The 19655-nt window shown below is 44.7% G+C and overlaps 1 protein-coding gene across 1 annotated transcript in view; it reads left to right on the top strand.

Moving 5' to 3' along the window:
* The first annotated feature begins 438 nt into the window (after window positions 1-438).
* LOC147904524 (fimbrin-2-like) overlaps window positions 439-19655 on the top strand; it is a 28092-nt gene continuing 8875 nt past the window's right edge. The window contains exons 1-9 of the mRNA XM_087387047.1: window positions 439-1016; window positions 1210-1380; window positions 1475-1713; window positions 15923-16094; window positions 16431-16469; window positions 16552-16620; window positions 16716-16832; window positions 16934-17145; window positions 17258-17413. Of these exons, the coding sequence (XP_087243173.1) occupies window positions 930-1016; window positions 1210-1380; window positions 1475-1713; window positions 15923-16094; window positions 16431-16469; window positions 16552-16620; window positions 16716-16832; window positions 16934-17145; window positions 17258-17413 (1262 nt within the window). The 5' untranslated portion in view covers window positions 439-929. The remainder of the gene's footprint in view (window positions 1017-1209; window positions 1381-1474; window positions 1714-15922; window positions 16095-16430; window positions 16470-16551; window positions 16621-16715; window positions 16833-16933; window positions 17146-17257; window positions 17414-19655) is intronic.

The raw sequence follows: 19655 nt of genomic DNA, 5'->3' as shown, positions 1-19655 counted from the left end.
CAAAATTCTGATGAACTCTAAAGTCTCCTCACGTGAATGGAAACTTCTGAATGTTATTGGGGGGGTGGGGAGGGGGAGATGGATGAGGTTCCTCCACCAGAAGAAAGGGGGGGAGAAGGGGCCCACTCACATGGGATTTGAATGTACAAAGGTGACCCCACGCAAAGGGGTTGACCAACGAGACCAAATCCCAAAAGTCCACACCCAATTAAGGAACCAAACAAGGGGGTAATAAAGTTAATACAAATGCCAGGTGGCATGGTGGGGAAGACGTGGCGAGGTGTGGTTGGGACAACGCGTGGAATTTGAAAGTGAGAAGGGGAAAAAGTTTTTTAAATTTAAAACTTTGGCTAATTGTTTGTTTTTTTTAATTTTTGAGGGAGGGGACAAAATTTTGCCTACGGGTACTTCGAAGCTTTTGAAGCTTTGAAGCTCTGGCTATGGCGGCCTCATGATCGCACAGAGAGCTCGTCAATCTTCGCTCATGCTCTCGCATCATCTTGCCTTCTCCCCGCCCCCCCCCCCCTCTCCATCCTCCGTAGCCTTCCTCCCTTCTTCCCTTCCTCTCTTCTTGCCCCTCCCCTCCTCCTCCCCCCTCGCCGCTCCTCTTTTGTAGCTCAAATTTCGCCTTTTCCAACGCTCCCCTAGTCGGTCTCAGTCCCCCATCCAGCGCCCCAGCCGTTTCGGATCCGACCGCCGCGGAGCAGTCTCCTCGCAGCCCAAATTGATTGCTTGCTTTTGTGGGTCGTGTAATTCGAAGGAAGGACAGTCCCCGCACGTGCAGGCAAATTCTTGTCAGCCCACAGGGTAGGAGGCAAGGGGATAAAGACGTCCTGGGAGCAGCCCGCAACGCAGGGGACGAACTGCGAGAAACGCGTTTCTCTTGCAAGTAAGGCGACCGGAGCAGAAAGAACAGGGTGAAAGATAGTATGGCTGCTTTCGCAGGTGTGGTTGTGACTGACCCCCTTCTTGCCAGTAATTTCACTCAGGGGGAGCTTCGTGCGCTCAAATCGCAGGTAAGTTCTAGACGCCACGACGCCATTTGTCAGTGTGCGCCAGGGGCCTGGGTAGTATTTGCATGAGTGATTTTCCAATTCTGTTTGATTCAAAGCCTTGTTTCCAACGCAAGGAGACCGCTTGCCAATTCTACTTTGTGATGGGCTCCTGCAAAACAAAAGATTTACCTGAAAGTTTGATGGCTGGTTGCAGTTTGACTTACTCAAGGGCAAGGAGGGACTTGTCACTGCACAGGAACTAGAGTTTGGTATCAACAAGATAAATTTGTTTCAGCAGCCGCTGACAAAAGATGAGATTGCGGCGATCATGAAACAACAAAATGCTCGTCTTCAGGGTGGACTTGATTTCGAGTTATTCTTGCAGGTAACTGCAGGCCTTAATATGTTGTCAGCATATTAGTAATCGGGTTTACATCTTCTCCACCGTGAGACCAAGCTTAACTGGGAATTCGATGCAGATGTATCTAGATTTGCAACGGTGCGGAAACCCAAAAATAAGTCCCGAGAAGAAGTCGTCAGCCTTCTTGAAAATGGCGACTACCACCTTGCTTCACCATATCAGTGAGTCCGAGAAGAAGGCCTATGTCGATCACATTAATACATACCTCGAAGATGACGAAGCCTCAAGCAAAATTTTGCCAATCGATTCTTCATCAGACGCTCTTTTCGATATTGTCAAGGACGGAGTGCTTCTCTGGTACGTGCTCTCAACCTGCTAGGTTTGTTAGGCGAAGATAACAGCTGAGGCTCTAGATGAGAAACCAGGTTTTATTTCACAAAAACTCCTGATAGTTATGCATACCAATATCTGCAACCAATGTCAGACAACACATCAAAGCTATTTGCAGACGCCTTTGGAGTTGGTTCTAGGAATGGGAATGTTAAGAAATCATGTGGGAGTCTCTGACTGAAAGATCATTATTGTTGCACATCTTCACGTTAGTTGCAGGACACCCATTGCAGGAATGATAAATTCGTTGCTTTTATCCCTGTTGCAACTTGCATACATGTTGTATCTATGTATGTGATTCTTCAGCTCCCAAAGTTATCTGGTATAGCGATACAGACGTTTCTGTTGTTTGCCACTCTAATCTTTTTCACGTGGATACAATAGTTCTTTCAAGCATTGGTGGATTCAGTGTTCAATCTATCAGGATAAAACAATTCTTTCAAAAATTGGTGGCTTCAGCGTTGAAATATTACAAAAACTGTTGCTTGGCAAATGTGAAGGGTATCAACGCCTGCTACTTCAAGTTTGAAGTGCGAGCGATGTGACTTTCTACATGAATTTTGATCCAAAATGAAGCAGCAGGGAAATGCAGGCAAGATATTAAAAATTAGGAATCACAAGTGATGTGATTATGTCTACATTATTTGCACATGAATTCGAATATGGTGCTGAGCTAGCAGGATGAAGGTTCCTTGTGGGTGGTGCCATACACTGCTTAATACCAGACAAACTCAATGCTTAATATAGCTATTCATTTGGGCATGGCATGCTTAGGCATTTCATTTTGAAGGCTATGTTTACGGTGACTATCCGTCATGTTGCAATATGAAGATGCTCACTATCCACAGAGATGACAACTGCTCTTTGTAGAAATATCTTGCTTAGGAATGCTGGGAGACTTATTATTGATAGTTTACCACAGATAGTGGTACTTGAAAGCAACGTCTGCAACTTAACATTTGATGAGTAGCCCATCAACGGAAAATCCTGGCTGTTGAAAACAAAAATGGATTTTCCCATAGGATTGCTGCAATCAGACATCAGAAATGAGACATCAGAGGTTTTCCTGTGTGCCAAAAACTAAAAGCAATATGTTCTCTCAAGGGAATACTGGAGCACCAATGACAGATGTCAGAACCCTTTTAAGTCTTATTTCATTGAGTTCACTACTTTTCACAAAAAAAAGGTTTTCCCCTTTGGAGCCCATAGGAGATTTGCTGTGCAATCTGACATCAGAAATGAGCCATCAGAGGTTTTCTTTGTGTGCAGAAAACTAGAAGCAATATCCTCTCAAGGGAATACTGGAGCAACAGTGACAGATGCCAGAACCCTTTTAAGCCTTATTTCATCGAGTTCACAGGTGTGACTAAAAAATTGACATTATTTATTGACCTTCATCGCAACATCTTTTTGCCTATGAAGGAACGTGTTGGAGTTATGACTAAATCTGTGAAACAATCAGCTCAAAATGGATTAGCAATTCGATTCTTAATAGTCAGAAGATACTCCAAAGATGAAAAGATCTCAGAAGTCTCTTCGAATAAGGAATGAGCTGCCCAATAATTGACACGTTTTAGATTGATGGACTCAACCATCAGCCAGCTGGCCACCCATGCTGATTTGGCTCCTCTTGGAAAGACCTACATCCCTAAGGGGAGGCACCCCACGCTTGTAACGTGTGTTGCCTACAAAGATTGTGAGAACAAATGCAGTGTGGGTTATTCATGTAAAGCGAATGCAACCCTGCCATCAAGTTTTGCCCAAGCATGGGACATGCCATCAAATTCGGGCCAAGCATGGTATCTAGTAGGAAATGGAAGACCTGTTTAGCTCAAATCTCTGTGTAAGTTCAAGAATAAGCTTAGGCATTATGACGACTGAATTCAAGTACCCGCATGCTGGCTAGAATGTCTGGATAGGCCATGGCCTGACACACCTCCGTTGATATAGATAGATAGATAGATAGATGGATGGATGGATGGATGGAGAGAGAGAGAGAGAGAGAGAGAGAGAGAGAGAGAGGACCACGATGATGATGATGACAATTGATAATGTTGATGATGATTCAAAACATTCAAGATTATCATTTGGAAAATTTGAAAGAAAGGTAAAATTTAAGCTAGACGAGCTTGAAACTAGAATAAAGGTCTGTGTGTGAATGATTATGAAGACGAAGACGAAAACGATCAAAATTCAAGCTAGACAAGCTTGAAAATAGTAGGGACAATATTTGTGGGGTTGGCTGGCAGTCATGTGTGTGATACTCTCTCTCTCTCTCTCTCTGTGATACACAGACACGTCACACAACACATGCACACACATTTTTGCTGATTTAGCCTCTTAAATATATATCTCTTTCTTGGTGTTTGCGAGTGACGAAGACGAAGACGAACACGATCACAATAATTGAAAAGATTTAGTGTTTCATTTTTTCAAAATTTGAAAGAACGATAAAATTCAAGCTAGACAAGCTTGAAAGTTGAAACTAGGAGTAGGGACAATATTTGTGGGGTTGGCTGGCAGTAATGTGTGTGATACTGTCTCTCTCTCTCTCTCTCATATATACAGACACGTCACACAACACATGCACACACATTTTTGCTGATCTAGCCTCTTAAATATCTCTCTTTCTTTGTGTTTGTGAGTGGGTAATGCTGTGTCAGTAATTTTGTGTGGTGGTAGTCTCCCATGAACTTGAGGAAATTTACCTTAGAATGGTAATGCAGCTTAGTCATGATTTTAACCTTGGCCATGACTGGTAAAACTGTAAATTTTGCGCTATACAAAGAGGATACTGGAAAAGAATATTGACGTCGAGGGTGAGAGGGGGCTGAGAGAGGGATGTAGGAGGGATGAGAATGAAGAGAGAGCTGAGAGAGGGGAAAAGGGGATGAGAGAGGGCTGAGAAGGTTCAGGGATGAGAAGACTGAGAAGACAGAGAGGGTTGAGTGAGAGTTGAGAGAGGGCAAGGGGTTTAGAGAGGGCTGAAGGGCTCAGAGAGGCAAGGGTTTGGTAGAGTTGTGAGAGAGGCAAGACTCGAGAGCTCTAGCAGACCTGAGAGCAGAATGAATGCCAAGGCCTACGTAAAGGAGTTGCATGTAACAATGGTGTCATCTGGGTGAGTTGCAGGGAAAAATCCCCCTCCCCCCCAAAAAAAAGAAAAAGGAACGCACCTAACAATCTGAAGTGTTCCAGAACGCTTTGAACGGTACCTCACCATAAGGTTGCGCGCACTGAACCAACCATGATCATCATGTTCAATCAAGGACCTAGTCTTGAAATTGTACGTGGAACTGAAGACGTGGAGGGGGGGCTGAAGAATCTAGCCAACAGGAAGTCAATGGACCCACACGGCTTAGTTACGGAGATGCTGACATGGGGAGGGAACAAAACAAAACAAAACAAGCGCTCACCAGTCTAATAGAACAAAGCACTGGAAGAAGGGTTCCCCAAAGGGTTGCAAGTCAACAGGATAGTGTCGATCCAGAAAGGAGGGAACATCAAGATAGCAACAAACTACAGAACCTTCATGGTGGGTAATTTGCTAGCTAAACTCATCCTCCGGCAGAAAATCAGCAAGTGGGCAAAGGAACAAGGAGTAAGGGCACCATCCTAGGCAGGATTTTGGCCCAAACATCCAACCGTAGACCATTTGGTCAATATAAGGACTGCAACAGAGGGGGTGAAAAATAAGAACGATGCGTACTGCTGTTTTGTGGACTTCATGACACGAATTTAAAGCTTTTGAAAACACGGACATGCAAACATGCACAAAGAAACAATTATGGAAACAACTATATCAGGGCAGGATAGCTCACCACCCAACCATGACATCCGTGAGTGGAGGACTTGGGATGTCGTCATGAGCTGAGCTGCTGGCACAACATCCAACCAGTTCCCAACCAGCTTGGCATCCCATACCACAAGGTGGTGCCCAAGGGCCTTGGAACTACTGCTGGGTCTTGGGCTATGCTAGGTAGCAGACCCTCGTCCGTGCATGATCTAGGATCAGACTGGCAAGGAGGAACATGACTTCGCTCCCACTTGTGCCACGGACAACTGAACCCCTTGGCTCCTCATATAGGCTCGAGCCTATTACGCTTGAAATAGCGGGAATCCTAATCAATCGCGCCCTTGCAACTCAACCCTGTGCCTAGCCGCAAGCCTCCCCAGGCTTCCTGAGCTAGTCTTGTATGACAAGAGCACATGTTAGATACGATCCATGCACATGACATACTCCCCCTCCTCTAAGAACTCACTCCTGAGTTCATAAGAAGTCTGAGGGTAGGCAATGATTCCAATGTAGAATCCTGCTCTACACAATCCTTCCTCTTTAGCTTGTATCACATGATTGTCCTGTTTCTGAATTGCTCTACGAAATCCAAGGTTTCTTTGAGGTTCATGTGGTATAAAGGTTAAATCTTCAACCTCTGTAAGTTCTTGAGGAGGCACAAGCTGATCATCAACACCAAGTAATTTCTTCAGTCTACTGACATGAAAAATTGGATGCACTCTTACATTAGGAGGCAATTTTGATTCATATGCAACCTGTCCAATTCTTCTTTTAATCCGAAATGGACCATAATCTTACTAGTACTTAAACTCTTGGATTCCTTGGAACTTGTAAGTATACGATTGTTTCTTCAGAGAACTCTTGTCGTGAACGATGTCGATTAGAATAAAATCTGTCCCTAACTTGGGCACTTATAGTAGAGTCCTTGGCAAACTACAACATCTCTTGAATGTCTTCCAGAAATTTTCTTGTAGCATCATTCTTGATTCCTTTAAATCCTACCATTAGTGGTGACTTAGGTTGGAATTCGTACAAAAGCAAAAGAGGTCTAAAACTTGTACATAATCATAAAAGGACTAAAAGGTGGCAGCATCATTCTTGCAGCCTTTGAATCCTACCATTATTGATAAAAGGACTAAAACATGTACTTGAATGCTTTGCACTATTTAAGCAAATTCTAACATGGGTAAATATTCTTCCCATGAAAACGAAACATATGCACAAAGCATATCTTCCAATACTTGGTTTACTCTCTCTGTCGGGTTGTGAATGCTCTGAGGAACCTAAACTCAAGAGTGGTATCTAACTTGTCAAAGACAAGTATCCAGAAGTCACTCGTAAACTAGAGTCCCTATCACTTAGTTGCAATTCATACGGCCTAAACAATTGGTCAATAAATTGCTGAGCCAATCGACTTGCTATCTAGTAGGTAAAAATTCAGCCATCTCGGTCAAACAATCTACTGTAACCCATATGGCATCATGACCCTTGCGCCTTTTTGGCAAACTGGTAATACATCAATGGAAATACTTTTCCTTTAGTACCAGGGATTTGCAATGGTTGTAATAGACCCGCACTCTGTAAGCGTTCAGCCTTGGTTGCTTGACATATTTGGCAACCTACCACATAGTTCTCAAGAATTTCCCTCATCCTAGGCCAATAGAAAGTATATTTCACCAGAGACAAGAGTCCTATGTACACCTAGGTTTCTTGCACTACGTGTCATGACACTCCCAAAAAATCTTGATTGGCTACGTAAATCTTTTCATTTTGAAACGGCAAATCATTCCGAATCACCCATTGACCTCTTACTGTTTGTATGCTAGGCATAGTTACTAGGGAACGCCGTTCCCTAGTTGTGGTGGAACGACGTTTTGTTCAAAAAGGGTTATGGAACATTTATGGAACACTTTTCTCATGGAACGGCTATGGAGGAATCTGAGTTGTGAATTCAGTAACTAGTTTTCTTGAATTCTAATTTAAGGTTTCTAATGTATAGAGGGCCGTGCTTGTTTATCGGTATGGTGATGTGTGTAATGAAGGTGGGAAAAAGATGGATTTTAAGGGGGAAATAGATGGGAGAATAGTAGGGGAAATGTGGGAACTGTGGGGGACTATATAAGTCAACCCAAAAGGATTGTAAGGGACTTTTTGATGTGACATCTAATCCTATCTACTCTCCCTCCTCCTTCCTGCTACCTGCTGCCTACGCTCACACTCTCTCTCTCTCCCTCTCTCTATCTCTCTATTCCCTCATTCTTCTGTCTCTTCCTCTCTCCTTCCCCTTCTTCTCCCTTCCTTCTGCTATTCTCTCCCCATCTCCAAATCTGCCCCTTCCCCCTTCACTACATTGGTATTAGAGCACCGCTCTCTGGCACCTTGCTTCCGTTGGCTTCACCAACCCTGCATTATAGCAATCAGTACGTTGAGACGCCTACAAATGCAGCAAGGTACAATCAGCTCGTAGGCTGACAGACGCAGCAAGGTACCACCAGCTCGTCGGCTGACAGACGCAAGGCCAGCGATACCAGTTGCTACGTGCCTATCTAAGCCTATCCTCGCATATTCCACAAGCCCACGACCAGTCTGGGGAGCCGAGAAGAGTCCACGACAAATGTTTTCGGAGAGCTCCTCCTCCGCTAGGGTGTTTCGGCTTGCCACCTACCTGCCTGTGCCTCTAACGGGTCCGCCCTTCGTGGCTTGCATCTCACGACGCTCATGCACTGCTCAACTTTTCGTTGCCCCCTTTTCCTTTGCAGGCATCCCGTAAAGAAGCAGCCTTGCAAACCCAGCAGGCCCAAGCTACAAGTCGTCGTCCGTGGCATCTCGACCTCGGTGGCATCTTGCTCGTGGCATCGCCGTCCGTGAGCATCGCCCTTTCTCTCCGCCCTCTCACCAGGCCGCCGTCGTCTATCATGCCGCCATGCTTCTGTCGCCCTTTCTCTCCGCCCTCTCACCAGGCCGCCGTCGTCTATCATACCTTAGTCTTTCCTAAGGTTCCGTTAGCTAGGGTTTAGGGGGGCTTGGTTAGCTACTTGGGTTTGGTTGGTTAGGTTAGTTTAGGTCTGGTTAGGTCTAGTTAGGTTAGTGATTGGGTAAGGTTGGGTTTAGTCAGTTTGGCTTAGTTGAGACTACCCTAGGTGTCTTAGTTGTCCTAAGCTCCAAAAAAAAAAAAAAAAAACCCTCTTTTAGGGTACTCCTACAGCCCTATTCTGGGCCTTTCTAAGCCACCTTCGTGGCTCATTTTGAGCCCCGTTTCCAGCCTCTTCATCGAGCTTTCTTCGAACCTCTTCAACGACTGCATTTGAGCCTCTTTACTGACACCTCTCGAGCCTCTACATCGAGCCTTCGACACTTGGCACATTTTCCTCGTGTCACTCATGGCACCCAAACGTGCACCCCGGTCGGATGAGTCATCTCAGCACGGTGACGATGTTGCTCAGCAGGAGTAGATGCCGGTCACAGAGGGTGCATCTCCTTCACAGCCAGTTTCTGCTATGCCTACCGACACACAGTTTCTAGATGCATTGGCCTCGATGCTTCAGGGGGCTTTTCAGCAGATGGGTCAGCGGTTGGGGCAGCAGCTCACCACTGCTATGGCTATGCACGATACAGCTATCACCCAGATGGGTAAGAACATTGGGCAACAGATCACTACCGCCATCAGTATGCACGATAAGGGTAAGCAGCCCACACCCCAGCACGGGGATCTGTCGGATAGCGAGGGTGATTTATGGCTGATGGCCGTCGCACTTATGATGTTGGTTCTATGCATGCAGCCCAGCATGGGGATTATGTTGATTTTGGTGATGCCTTGCCCGTGCTGCCGAGCACTTCTCTTATTGATTCCAGGCCTCCATTTGGCTCGCATATTTCATTGGCTGAGCCGTCCATTTTGGGCCGGCCCATTGGCACATTTTTGCCAACGGCGAGCATGCCTGGATTGGGTGTTGGGTTTCAGGGCAGTTGGGAGAGGGGCGAGTCCTCTTCTCAACCTTTTTCTATGCCACCCACCCACCGAGATGTTTATGGCAGGCAGACTCAGCAGGGATTGCATGCTTCGATGACACCTCCTGTTAATACATTCAGTCAAACTCAGCCTGCGTATCAGGGAGGTAATGCTTTCAGTCAGACGCACTTTATGCATCAGGGGAGTGGTTCTCCTAACCAGCATGATGCTGGAAGTGGGCAGCATGCAAACATGGATGATATGCTTTCAGATGCCTTACGTTCATTTAGGGCTTTGCCTGAGGATGTTCGTAATGAGATGCCCTTTTCACAGTATGTGAGCTTCAAGCATGAGTATGCTGGTAGTCACTATAGGAATAACGCAGCCAAAGATGTGAAAGATAAAATCTCTGTGCATAAGTTTAAGGGTGACACTCGCACTCCCAATGAGTTGGAGGAGTGGCTCACGAAGCTTGAAGATTATTTTCGCTTCTACCCTAAGAATGATGAGGAGAGGATCATTTTTGCTGGCATGCATTTACAGGATTATGCACATGGTGGCGTTACATGCGAGAGTCACCTCAGAAGCCTACCACCTGGAAACAGTTCAAGGAGCTTATGGTCACGACCTTCGTCTCGGCCCTGATCCTTGAACAGTACCTTGCTGAATTCTATGCACTGTCACAAACAGGTACGGTCCAGGAGTACTTGCAGCGTTTTTGGAGACTTTCTTTGTTTGTACAGGATATTTCTGAGAAAGGGAAGTTGCTGCGTTTTATACAAGGCTTAGATCTCTCTCTAGCTGCTGATGTGAGAGCTCACAATCCTCTAACCATTGAGCGAGCAGCCGAGCTTGCTGAGGTGTTTGAGCCAAAATATGCTGGCAAGTACAAGCATGTGTCACATAGCTTCTATGGTACTGCTTATGATGCTGACAGGAAGACAAATTCTGCTGATTGGATTGATAAGAAACCAGCAGCTGCTTCCTTCCCACGATATCCAACGGTTTCTGGAAGTAAGATGCCATATGCAAAGCCATACAGGCCCATGGATGCAAAGACAGGTGTCAAACCCAGCGCTGGTTTTGGCAAATCAGAAGTTAAACAACATTCCAGAGCCATACTGGACAGTAGGAAGAAGGCAAATTTATGCTTTAGGTGTGGAGAGAAATGGACACCTGAGCACCGAGATGTGTGCAAAATGAAGAATGTCAGCTCAGCCAAACTCAGCATGATAATTGAATTATCTGATGATGATGAAGTGGCTGATGTAGCAGACCCCCATGATGTCTCTCATGAGGAATTGACAGGAGTTCATGATGCAGATGAGTCTCCTGACACAGATGCCACAAAGGGGACTGCTTTTCCTTTTGATCCGGGTGGGGCTATTGAGCAAACCACTCATGTGATGCATGAGATTGATACTATTGAGCAAACCACTCATGTGATGCATGAGATTGATATTCAGCCTACATGTAGCAGGAAAGGCCGTAAGCCAACACTCTCTGTGTTGGAGCATCAACCTACAATGCCTTTTCGTGTCAGAGGTGATGCTAATGGTAATGTTCCTGTAGATGATGAACAGATTTATTGGGATGCCCAGTCTACACTGTATACCATCTCACTACATGCCTTGATGGGTGCCAAAAGTGCTGACACAATCAGGTTGAAGGGAATGATTAATGGCAGATCTGTCCATGTATTGGTAGACAGTGGTAGCACTCACAGTTTCATTAATTGTAGAACATTGCAAAGATTGGGATTAGTTGCTACAGAGATAGACCATGGTCTGAAAGTGGAGATCGCGAATGGACAGCACATGATCAGCAGACATTGTTGCCAGGATGCCAGGATCAAGTTTTCTGATCATTATGAGTTTGCAGGTGATCTTTTGGCATTGGATATGGGACCCATAGATGCTGTCCTGGGTTGTGATTGGCTGAAATCCCTGGGGAAAATCAGTATAGATTTGAATGCTTTATCTCTTGAGTTTTGCCACAAGGGTAGAACTGTTACATTGCAGGGCATTATGAATCAGAAATTGCAGGTCATTTCAGCAAGGCAGCTAGCTAGGGAGCTCAAGAACGAAAGTGCCATTTATGCATTGAATGTCTCTGTACCTCAGGAGGGTGGTATTCCCCATGTGGATAATTGTGAAATGCAGAAATTGCTCTTAGAATTTGGGGACGTGTTTGCTGATATGCCATCTCAGTTGCCCCCAAAAAGAGATGTTGATCATGCCATAGTCCTGGAACATGGTAGTAAACCAATAAACAAGGCCCCGTACCGACTCTCTAAGGTTGAACGGGAAGAAGTGGCAACACAGGTGCGAGATTTGCTTGAGAAAAACTTCATTGCTCATAGCACCTTGCCATTTGCATCTCCAGTACTCCTGGTGAAAAAGAAGGATGGCTCTTTTCGTATGTGCATTGATTACAGAGAATTGAATAAGACCACCATTAAGAACAGGTTTCCTATTCCCAGGATTGATGACCTGCTGGATGAACTCAAGGGTGCTCAGTATTTCACGAAGATTGATTTGAGGTCAGGTTACCATCAGATCAGGATGAAAGAGGGTGATGAGCATAAGACTGCCTTTCGTACAGAACGAGGATTATATGAGTTCAAGGTGATGCCTTTTGGTTTGACTAATGCACCAGCCACCTTCCAGGCACTCATGAACAAGATCTTACACCACCTTCTTTTCAAATGTGTGCTGGTATTTTTCGATGACATTCTCATTTATAGTAAGGATGCACAGGAACACATTGACCATGTCCGACAAGTGCTAGAAATCTTGAGAATGCATCAGCTTTATGCCAAGGCCAGCAAGTGCACATTTATGGCAGAGGAGGTTGAATATCTTGGTCATGTTGTAAGCGAGCACGGAATCAGGGTAGACCCAGCTAAGGTGAAATGCATTAAGGAGTGGCCGCAGCCACAAAATACCACGCAGCTCAGAGGTTTCTTGGGTCTTGCTTCTTTTTACAGGAGATTCATTAGGCACTTCGCCAAAAGGGCTGCCCCTCTCACTGATTTGCTGAAAAGGCAATCTTGCATGCTTTTGCAAAATGGCACCACTACCTGTACGGTAGCAAGATTAAGGTCAAAACGGATCACAGGACACTCAAGTACTTCTTAACGCAGCCTAATTTATCCATGAAGCAGAAGAGATGGCTGGCTGCAGTTCAGTCCTATGATTTTGACATTGAATATAGAAAGGGGAAAGAGAATGTGGTTGCTGATGCCTTGTCCAGGATGTGGTCATGCAAACTGTCTGCCATTTCCACGCTTCATCAGGAGTGGATACTTGGGATTCAGGAGGAATACATGCAAAATTCTGATGCAGCTCCTATTTTTGTGGAGTTACAGAGTCCGTCCAGCCAAGGACATGTTTGATTTCAGCTCCGCAACGGACTGTTATGGTGCAGGGACAGAATTTATCTTGTGCCAGACTCCAAGTACAGGTTGATGCTATTACAGGAAATGCACTCATCCCCTATGTCAGGGCATACGGGTATCACAAAAACATATGAAAAAGTCAAGGAGAGCTTTATTTGGGATGGTTTGTGGCGAGATGTGGTTAAGTTTGTCAGTGAATGTTTGCCCTGCCAACAAAATAAAGTGGACAGCCGGTTACCCGCAGGCCTTCTGCAACCGCTACCCATTCCTGAAGGCAAATGGACTCACATTGCCATGGACTTCATTACAGGCTTGCCTTCTACAGATAAGGGTTGGGATAGCATATTTGTGGTGGTTGACAGGATGACTAAGCAGGCCCATTTCATACCGACTAGGACTCGGTACTCCGCTTCACAGGTTGCCTGGCAATTCATTGAGTATGTGTTCAAGCACCATGGTTTTCCTCAGGAGATTGTCAGTGACAGGGATGCTAAATTTATGGGTCACTTTTGGCAGGAGTTATTCACTGCAGTTGGTACTTCCCTTGCGGCTAGTACTGCTTATCATCCACAGACGGATGGACAATCAGAGAGGGTGAACAAGTGGTTGGAGGAGTATCTAAGGCATTACTATCATGACACGCAGAAGTCTTGGGACAAATGGTTAGCATTGGCTGAATTTTGCTACAACAGCACCAAACACCTCTGTATTGGCATGAGTCCATTCGAGGCTATGTATGGATGCAAAGTGGGAATGCCTTCCAGGGTTGCAGACTTGGCTGTGAAAAATCAGCAAGCAAGGAATGATTTGGAGAGTATGAATGCCCTTCTGCAGTTGGCTAAGAGGAATATGCAGGATGCCCAAGCCAAGCAGAAGAAGTATGCGGATGAACAAAGGAGGTACTTATCTTTTGAAGAAGGGGATTATGTGCATTTACGTCTCCATAAGAATCGATATTCCTCGCTGAAAGGTAATGCCAACACAAAGCTTGCCCACAGGTATTATGGCCCCTACAAAATCATCCGCAAAGTTGGGCAGGTAGCATATCAGTTGGAACTACCCAGTACCTCCAAGATCCATAATGTTTTCCATGTATCCTTGCTGAAACCACATGTCGGACAGCATGTCCAGGTTCTTCCTGAGTTGCCTCCTATGGATGAAGAGGGCCACATAATCTATGTGCCGGAGCAAATCAAGGGCTTCAGAGATCATGTACTCAGGAACAAAGCCTACACAGAATACCTCATCAAATGGAAAGGTTTAACGGAAGATGAGAATTCTTGGCAACTTGAGAGCATTGTGCAGGACTACCCCTATCTCCTACAGAGCTGATCAGTTTCTGTTTTATCCTTCTCATCCAAGGCAGCCTCTTGGAAATTTTGAGGGCAAAATTCTTTGGGAAGGGATGGCTGTAATGAAGGTGGGAAAAAGATGGATTTTAAGGGGGAAATAGATGGGAGAATAGTAGGGGAAATGTGGGAACTGTGGGGGACTATATAAGTCAACCCAAAAGGATTGTGAGGGACTTTTTGATGTGACATCTAATCCTATCTACTCTCCCTCCTCCTTCCTGCTACCTGCTGCCTACGCTCACACTCCCTCTCTCTCCCTCTCTCTATCTCTCTATTCCCTCATTCTTCTCTCTCTTCCTCTCTCCTTTCCCTTCTTCTCCCTTCCTTCTGCTATTCTCTCCCCATCTCCAAATCTGCCCCTTCCCCCTTCACTACAATGTGGTGTTCCCTTCCCATTCCCATTCCCAGGATTTTGGTGTTCTTGTTCCCCAAGGGGTCGCTGTTTTGTTGGCATGCTCGTTCCGTAGTAACTATGATCCTAGGTAACCATCAGTTGTGCAAAGCCCTCTCAAGGATTGGAATAGATCAGAGGATATCTCAGTGAATGACATAGCATTTACCATCTTAATGCGGCTTAGAGCATTTGTCACATTATTCAAGGAATCTTTCCAATACCGGATTTCAAATTCAAAATCTTGCATCAACTTTGCCAATCTAGCTGTTCTTCCTCGAATCAGTCCCATCAAACATGTACTTGATTGATTGATGATCAATCAATAAGACAAATCTGAAACCATACAGATAGTGCCTCAAAACCATGTGAACATACATAAGTGCGTAAAGCTCCTTCTCTAGTGTTGGCCAACGATACTGAGTGTCATTTAGCTTTTTACCCTCAAAAGCAACTTATCTACTCTCTTGGAATAATGCTGCCCAAATGGCATAATCACTCACATCGGCCAATAAGCCCGGGTAGGATTAGGCAACGCTAGAATGGGTGCTTCCTTGACACAAACTTTCTCTTAATGACCAGACCTAGTATACAAGGCTCTTCCTTCAATATGCTTGACATAAATGCGTATCTAGCTATAATGCAAATCAATCTTAGGGAATACTTCGCTCCTTACAATCTGTTTTTTAAGTCATCCACTCTGCCCAAGAGACTCCGCGGGTCTTTAGAAATCCAGTATAGCTGCTTATGCTTGGGCACGAATGACGACATAAGTGTTGCTTTGCTTGCTAAGTATGTCTTCCTTTTGTTTTCCAATTTTTTTTTCTTGTTACCTCTTTTTCTTCTCTTTCGTTTTCTCTTTTATTTTCTGTGTAGATTGTTGAACTTTAGAACATTAAAAATCTAAATTTGTACGATTGGATATATTCTAGTCTTACAAAGGTACACATACACACACACACACACACACTGTTGTTCCTAATTGTCACCTTTTTTAAATTTTAATAATCCACACACTTTCCCATGTATTATCCTTTTGCTTTCTTAATAAAACAGGTTCACCCTAGGGTGATTTACTGGGCTGTATATACCCCATCTTCAGGTAGTCCTGAAGTTGTTTAGCTTATGTGTCCAGAATTATTAATCTGAATACTATAATGGATTAGCCCAGAACTTAAGGGAGTACAATTATTGATTGATGAAATTGATATTTGATAGTATGTCAGGCTGGATCTTTGTTTCACCTTTATTGATTTTTCTTTCATGTAACTTTGTTTTTTAACTTGTACAGTAAGCTGATCAATATAGCAGTTCCTGGGACAATTGATGAACGGGCACTCAATATCAAGGAAAAGTTAAACCTGTGGGAAAGAGTTGAAAATCATACGCTCTGCCTCAATTCAGCCAAAGCGATAGGATGCTCGGTGGTTAATATTGGAACACAGGATTTGATGGAGGGTCGGGTACGTCCAAATATTTCAGTCCCCAACATTTTGGAGATTTTTGAATTCTTTGCTTTGCTGGAGTCTTTGGATTTTGTTTTGCCTTTGCGAACTGTTTAATGAACCGTAGGCAGAGTATTTTTGGGCTATAGGGCTTCTTGTATTGCCAGGGAACTGTCGAATCTTGTTGTGAGGGTGGGTTTGGATTCCTAGGATGCGTTCCTGTTAGCTATCCACGTTTTGATGTACACTGCACGTTGGTCAATTTGCAATCCATGTTAACTTTTAAGTTTGAAAGGCATTTCTTTTTCCATTTGTCTGATTATTAAATGTCTAATCAATTATTTTTGCTTGCAGCCTCATCTTATCCTTGGATTAATTTCTCAGATAGTTAAGGTATGTGAATCTCTTAGATTTCTCATTTTCTGCGGGCATGGTCTACTATTTATAACTTATGAGCGTATTTCTTTCACTTCAGATACAATTGTTAGCAAATGTCAATTTGAAAGAGACACCAGAGCTCGTTGAAATGGTGAATGATACAGAGGTATGCAGAACTTTTGTCTTGAAATCTCATGGTCCATGTTAAGCGGTTGATGGAGATTGTATTGGGTCCTCATGCAATTCTTTTGGCTATGGCAGGAAATCGAAGAGCTTCTACACTTGCCTGCTGATAAGGTTTTACTCAGATGGATGAATTTCCTCTTGAAAAAAGCAGGTTTCAAGAACACAGTCTCCAATTTTTCATCAGATGTCAAGGTGGATTGCCCTGCTAGTAGCAACCTGAAACAAGGCCAAAAGTATATTATTGTTAAGGTTTCTCTCAGAGTGCCTCTTACATGCATGAAAATTTGATGCAGGATGGAGAGGCTTACACTCGTCTTCTTCACACCTTAGCTCCTGAAAGTTGTGATCTTTCTCCTCTAGATTCAATTGATCTTTTGGAGAGGGCAAAGGCAGTACTTGTTCAGGCAGACCGCATTGGTTGTCGAAAGTATGTCTCTCCCAAGGACATAGTGGAAGGTTCAACCAACTTGAATTTGGCTTTTGTTGCCAATTTGTTTCATGAAAGGTATATGGTTGCTGCTCACTGGTCGTATTTTTACTTGCATTGTTCTGGATTTTAGTTGAGGGAAAACCTTTCTCACGAATGTAGGATAAATGGTCTATAATTTATTGATCAGGAATGGGTTAACATTGGACAACACAACTATTTCCTTTGCGGAGATGCTTCAAGATGATGAGCAAACTTCAAGGGAGGAAAGAGCTTTTCGGATGTGGATCAACAGTCTTGGAATATCCATATATGTCAATAATTTGTTTGAGGATCTGCGAGATGGGTGAGTAACAGACTTGAATACATTGTCTTTGTTATGCAGAGTTAGAGGGGCAATGGGGAAATGAATACATACATCATGACAGCATTGTATGTCCAGGTTACTGTAAGAAAACAATACAACCTCTGTGCTCAATAGATAATAGGATCTCGTATGCAAGAGAGAAAAGCATATAGTATGGAGAATAAAAAATTTGATTACTGTAAAATTGATACAATAGATGGCGCTGCCTCCCAGCCGTGCGCTCTTGTGTGAGGAGCTTTGATGGCGTGCTGGAAACAGTAGAAGACGGAGGCTGGATGCTAAGGAATCAGGGTTGTTGTAGCCAATGATGAAATGGGCTTCACGGGCTTGCTCTTATATAGCCACCACTAGTAGTCGGTTAGACCCAATTGGGTGATCGACCCAGTCCGCCCAAAACGGCCGACTGGGGGTCGGTCTCGAAATAGGCCACTGACCACACGATAGAACCGGTGCGCAAAATAGAGCAACTGACCTACGGTCACCGTTCGGCCCAGAGGCATCCGGGATCATCTGGGGGGATCTAACATCCCGAGATGAAGCCGTCCAACCATCAGGCTACACATGGCTCCCATCTGGTGTCAAACCAGGACCTACCGGATAACCGAGCTACTCAAATGCCTTCTCCTCATATGGGGGGCTTACAAGTAGAGCTAGCTGGTTCCCGAGAGTGGTGCATTGATATCTAACATCCCTCCTCAATGTCCACCCGCAAGTGAACTTACTTTTTCGGCCCAATGCCAAGTCGATGAAGATGCCTCTCCAGCAAGTCTCTTCCAAGAGCCTTCGTGAAGATGTCCGTAGCATTCTCTGTAGTCGGACAGTACACCAAGTCGACCTCTCCATTCATGATGAGCTCGCGTACAAAGTGATATTGAATCTCAATGTGTTTTGTGCGAGCGTGGAACACAGGGTTCTTAGCAATCGCCATGCAACTCTAATTGTCACATGATAACTGCGTAGGCTTGTTCTGCACTGCACCCATGTCCCCTAAAATCCTTCTCAACCACATTGCCTCGCAAGAAGCAAAGCATGCTGATTTGTACTCAGCCTCGGTAGAAGAAAGAGCAACTGTGGGTTGCTTCTTGCTGACCCATGACACAGCTCCAGATCTAAGTGAGAAATAGTAACCTGTCATTGATCTCCTGTTGTCCACGTCTCTACCCAATCCGAGTCACAGATTCCGGTCAAGATGTTGCCCTTGGTATAGGTGATGCCATAATCAAGTGTGCCTTTGATGTATTTCAGCACCCGCATCCCTGTCCTCCAATGGTTCTCCCGGGGCTTATTGGATAACCTGCTTAGTACATCAGTCGCAAAGCTGATGTCCGGTTGCGTGATACACAAGTAAATCAAACTGCCCACAAGCCTTCTGTACTTCGCTTCGTCCACCAGTGGTGATGAATCCTCGTTTGAGAGCTTCACGTCAACCTCCATAGGGGTGCCAACTGTCTTGCACTCAGCCATGCCAAATGCCTTCAGCATCTCTCCATCATACTTCAGCTGTGAGATGAAGATCTATTTTGGCTCTTGCTAAACTTCAATCCCCAAACAGAAATACATCAGTCCGAGGTCTGTTATTTCAAACTCTCTTCCTCGCAAATGCTTTGTCTGCGAGATCTTCTCTTCATGGTTCCCTGTTATAACAAGGTCGTCCACATAGAGGACCACGATCATACACCTGCCTCCTTCTCTGAAGATATACAAATTTGCATCAGATGGGCTTCTCCTGAACCCGTTTTGCAAAAAGTAGGCATCAATCCGCTGGTACCACGCTCGTGGGACGTGTTTCAGTCCGTAAAGTGTCTTCTTCAGTTTACAGACTTTACCTTTTGAACCGGGGATCTCAAAATGTGGTGGTTGTTCCACATATACCTCCTCCTTGAGATCTCCATTCAGAAAGGTGGATTTTACATCCATTTGAAACACGGGCCAACTTCCCTGGGCAGCTAAAGCCAAAGCACTGCGAATTGTGGTTAGTCAAGCTGTGGGAGCAAAAGTATCCTGATAATCAAAACCATGTACCTGTGCGAACTTTTTTGCCATGAGCCGAGCCTTGTACTTATCCAATGTGCCATCGGACTTGTACTTGGTTTTGCACACCCACTTGGTGCTGATTACCTTGCGTTTTGGTGGTCGATCCACAAGGTCTCAAGTGTTGTTCTTCATTATGGAGCCATACTCCGACTGCATAGCCTCCATCCACCTATCATCACCCTGTGCC

This window comes from Dipteris shenzhenensis, chromosome 2 (assembly GCF_047967505.1).
Source record: "Dipteris shenzhenensis isolate YYH24624 ecotype China chromosome 2, Dip_SZ_1.0, whole genome shotgun sequence".
NCBI classification, from domain to species: domain Eukaryota; kingdom Viridiplantae; phylum Streptophyta; class Polypodiopsida; order Gleicheniales; family Dipteridaceae; genus Dipteris; species Dipteris shenzhenensis.
The sequence above is the reverse complement of the archived record's forward strand: the minus strand, read 5'-3'. Positions and strand labels throughout refer to the sequence as shown.